Source organism: Orycteropus afer, unplaced genomic scaffold (assembly GCF_000298275.1).
Source record: "Orycteropus afer afer isolate SDZICR_OR568_19922 unplaced genomic scaffold, OryAfe1.0 scaffold00032, whole genome shotgun sequence".
Classification (NCBI taxonomy): domain Eukaryota; kingdom Metazoa; phylum Chordata; class Mammalia; order Tubulidentata; family Orycteropodidae; genus Orycteropus; species Orycteropus afer.
Window position 1 is genome coordinate 8,546,456 of NW_006921619.1, and position 4,387 is coordinate 8,550,842.

At 45.4% G+C, this 4,387-nt stretch overlaps 1 protein-coding gene across 1 annotated transcript in view; it reads left to right on the forward strand.

Annotated features, from left to right (window-relative positions):
* The first annotated feature begins 2,303 nt into the window (after positions 1-2,303).
* SENP2 (SUMO specific peptidase 2) overlaps positions 2,304-4,387 on the forward strand; it is a 56,245-nt gene continuing 54,161 nt past the window's right edge. The window contains exon 1 of the mRNA XM_007935965.2: positions 2,304-2,404. Within this exon, the coding sequence (XP_007934156.1) occupies positions 2,304-2,404 (101 nt within the window). The remainder of the gene's footprint in view (positions 2,405-4,387) is intronic.

Here is a 4,387-nt window from a genome sequence, read left to right on the forward strand (position 1 = left end):
ATTGGCCATCAGAGAGATGCAAATCAAAACAACGAGATACCATCTCACCCTAGCACTGATGGCAAGGTTCAACAAGACAGAAAATAACAAATGCTGGTGGGGATGTGGAAAAATTGGGACTCTCATAAATTGCTAGTGGACTGTGAAGTGATACAATCACTGTGGAAAATAATATGGTGATTCCTTAGAAAGCTGGAATTGGAGATACCATTTGACCCAGCAATCCCATTACTAGGTATATATCCTAGAGAGGTGAGAGCCAGGACAGGAACAGATATATGCATGCTCATGTTCATCGCAGCACTATTTACAATAGCAAAAAGATGAAAACAACCTATGTGCCCATCATCGGAAGAGTGGATGACCAAACTGTGGTACATACACATAATGGAATGCTATGCAGCACTAAAGAATAATGTAGAGTCTGCAAAACACCGCATAATATGAATGAACTTGGAGTACATTGTTGTTGTTATGTGGCATTGAGTAGGACCCAACTCATAGTGACTCCTCCCCTCGGGTTTCTGAGGCGGTATAGATTGCCCAACCTTCCTTCCCAGGAGCGGCTGGTGGCTTTGAACAGCCAGCCTTCTGGTTAGCAGTCAATTGCCTTAGGCACTATGCTACCAGAACTCCCTGGAGGACATTACACTGAGTGAAATAAATCATTCACAGAAGGACAAATACGGCATTAGTTCGTTGTTGTGGAGGGTCAAGGAAAGGTTTATATATGGAGGGAAATTTTCTTTGTTGGTTGCCAAGGGTGGAAGGGGTGGGGAGGGAACACTGCAAAATAAATAAATAAATGCATTGACTCATGTCACTTTAGTTTTGTGTATTTCACTGTACATAAATTATATTTCAATAAAATGCATTTTAAAAAGAAAACTGTGTATTGAGGAGGCTGTGTTAGACAGTATTGAAGCTTGAGCAAGCCTGGAAGTCTAGACTTAACTGAATCACAGGTGGAGGAAGAAATTTGGTCAGGGATGGATTTACGGGCCATGAAAACCTTTGAGGATTCCTAGAGTTAATTGGTGTGTGTGTGTGTTGGGGGGAAGACTGGATCCAGGGGTACTGGATTTTCTCTTATTAAATAGGTTTGGTTTAATGGTTGATGAGGAGCTCTGGTAGCACAGTGCCTAAGGCACTTGACTGCTAACCAGAAGGCTGGTGGTTCAAACCCACCAGCCACTCCTCCGAAGGAAGGTCGGGCAATCCTACTCTGTAGTGATACCGCCTCGGAAACCCAAAGGGTCGCTATGAGTCGGGCCGACTGAGCGGCACATAACAACAACAACAATGGTTGATGATTAAGCAGAAGTGTGACCTCTGTGTTACAGGGGGAGGGTAATGAGAAGCACTCCTAGCTGGCCTGGTAGGCAGCAGATGTGTTTACATCCCTAAGTTCCTTTGAAGGCTTCCTGAGGAGTTCTACCCTGTCCCTCTCTCCTTCAACGTGTCTGGTTCCCACTGTTCTTTGCACACATTTTTATCTAGCAGCCAACTATCTCGTATTCATAATTTGTTATCTGTGTGCCTGTCTCCTCCGATAGCCTAACCGTAAAGGCAAGAGATTGATTGGTACTGGCAGTCAGATCCCGGTTCAAATCCAGCTCTGTCTCTAGGTAATTCTGTGATCTTGGGCGAATTACTTAATTGCTCTGTGCTTCAGTTTTCTTATTTATAAAATAACCACAAGACTTCCTAGAGCCTGCCGTTGCTGGGAGAAATGATAACGACAATGAATGTAAAGTTCCCGGGCACATGAGATATGCAAAATACCTGGGCACAGAGCACAGTAAATATTTGTCAATTAACCTGGCCTACCTTTGTTTTATGCACTCAACTAACATTTACCGAGCATTTACTGTGTTTCAGCGACCCGGAGCGATTCCTCTGTGTGCAGACGCCCTCACGTGTAGCCTGTGGGCCTTGTCCCGTAGGCGGTCTCATGACTGGCTTCGCCAGTGAGAAAACCCCTCCCATAGCCCTTCTCATCTGGACAGCGATTGGACCTGGAATGTCACAGGCATTCTTGTTGCTAAGCTCGGGAGGTGGGGCTCAAACCCGGACGCAGACTTCTTTCCGGTCGGGCGGGAGGAGGTGACGTCGGGAGCTGTGGCGGGTAGGGGCCTCCTGTAGCCCTTGGGACGTTTTATCTGCGGGCCTTCGGATTGCGTCACAAGTCGGGGACTGAGCCTTGGCAGTGGTGGCCGAGGCAGCGAAGGCGGCAGCGGCGGCGACAGCTCTGGGGTTTGTGTCTCGGGGTGTGTCGGCCGCCGCTGCTGCTTGGGCCTGGTATGTACAAATGGCTGGTTAGAATTCTCGGCACCATTTTCCGTTTTTGTGATCGGCCGGTGCCCCCTACCCGGGCCCCCTTGAAGAGGCGGCGCTCGAACAGGTGAGACTAGAAGGGGCAGAGCACCAGCCAGGCCTGGCTGTACCCTCATCCTCATCCCAGGTTCCTAGCCCGGATCGCGCTAATGCAGTCCGGCAGGCTCACCGAACTCCGTCGCTAGGCTGAATCCGATGGTGTGCGGGTTTTGGGTATCCTGGTGACGTAACCACTCCCTCTACGCTGGGAGGATGCAGCTCCTGATGAAGGAGGGAGCCAGGGGGAGATGATCTTTGGAGAGGCCGGTGATGGTAGGCACTTTAATGTTGTTGAGTCCAAGGTAATTGCTGACAATAAATCGGACTTTGTCATATTTTGCTGCCTTTATGCTGAAAACTAAACATTGTAGGAATCCTGTCTTTGTTGTGGTTCACCGTTTACAAAGCACATTCCCAAGTGTCATCTTCGGGCAATAAAAGCATTTAAAGATAAGTGAGATTCATAGCTTGCCCAAAGCAGTTTGACTGAAAGTGCTGTTCTCCTAGCACTGGGAGACAGCAGCTGGCTTGTTCAGAAACAGCTGTCAAACACTGTGGTGTGTGTTTGGGAGGTGGGGGGAAGAGGTGCTGTGCTTTGGAATTAGTGTACGAGACAAGGAATTAAGTACTGCATTCTTTAAAAAGATCACTAGTTTGTCCTTTAAAATTTTGGGGAAATTAAAAGCTGTTATTATTTAATATCTGCTCCTTGGTTTATCCCATTTTAGAGTATCTACCCCCTTACCTAATAATTTATCTAGAGAATAAAATATCATACAAATTCTAAACCTCCCCCAACTTTTAAGCCTCAAGATCAAAGAAGGTGGAAAAAAGAGTGGTTTCTGGGAGGTGCGAGAACAAGATGAATACAGGAGTCTGAGAATTCAGGTCATTGATGAGAACGGCCGTTGGCTAAATTCCATTACATACTCCAGATTGATAAGAGGATCATTTAAGATCATGTCGGAAAGTGCCTAGCATGATGCTTTATATATATAAGGGTAGTATTTGTTTACTCTATCCCAGGCCCTTCTGTGGTGTCTGGCACATAGTATACACTTGGTACAAAGGAGTTATCAAAAGAGGGAATGTTTTAATTTATGTAGTGCCCAAGGTATTTGCTAACCAGAAGGCTGGCATTTCAAACCCACCAGCCACTCCTTGGAAGGAAGGTTGGGCAATCAACTTTCAGAGAAATACTGTCTTGGAAACCCAAGGAGGGGCTGCTATGAGTCGCAATCGACTTGACAGCAGTGAGTTTGGGTTGGTTTGTTTTTTCTTTCTTCAGTGAATCCCTGTTTAATCAGGAGTAGAGTGGTTTGGGAATTAAAACCCTGTTCTTCACCACACTTTAGGTGTTCACATCCTTAATCTAAAACAATGATTCTTGATATACACCATTTTTCAGTCAAAATCAAGCCAAGATGTTCTTGTTGGAATATTTATAGTTATGAAGTGAGTGGTATCCATTTGGATCTCATTCTGTTCATTGGTTTTTTTTTTTTGGTAAATATGAGCTATCAAAAGAATCTGGAAAGACAATTAATAGTATATCATGAGCCTTTAAAATTCTTACGGTACGTTAAAAAAAAAAAATAGGAGCTCTGGTGGTGCAGTGGTTAAAGTATTTGACTGCTAATCAGTAGGCTGCCAGTTCAAACCTACCAGCCACTCCTGGGAAGGCAGGTTGGGCAATCTACTTCTGTAGAGATACCTCCTTGGAAGCCCAAGGAGGGATTGTTATGAGTCAGATATGACTCCAGGGCAGTGAGTAAGTTTTATGGTATATTGTGGTCAGAAACATTCCTGAATTCACCGACTCTTTATTACCACAGTAATAAAATTTCCTTGAAAAAGATACAGTTATAAACACCTTTTCTGGCTAAGGACTATCTTTGTTGTTGTTGTTATGTGCCGTCGAGCCGGCCCCGACTCATAGCGACCCCTCCTTGGGTTTCCGAGGCAGTATCACTACGGAAGTAGGATTGCCCAACCTTCCTTCCGAGGAGTG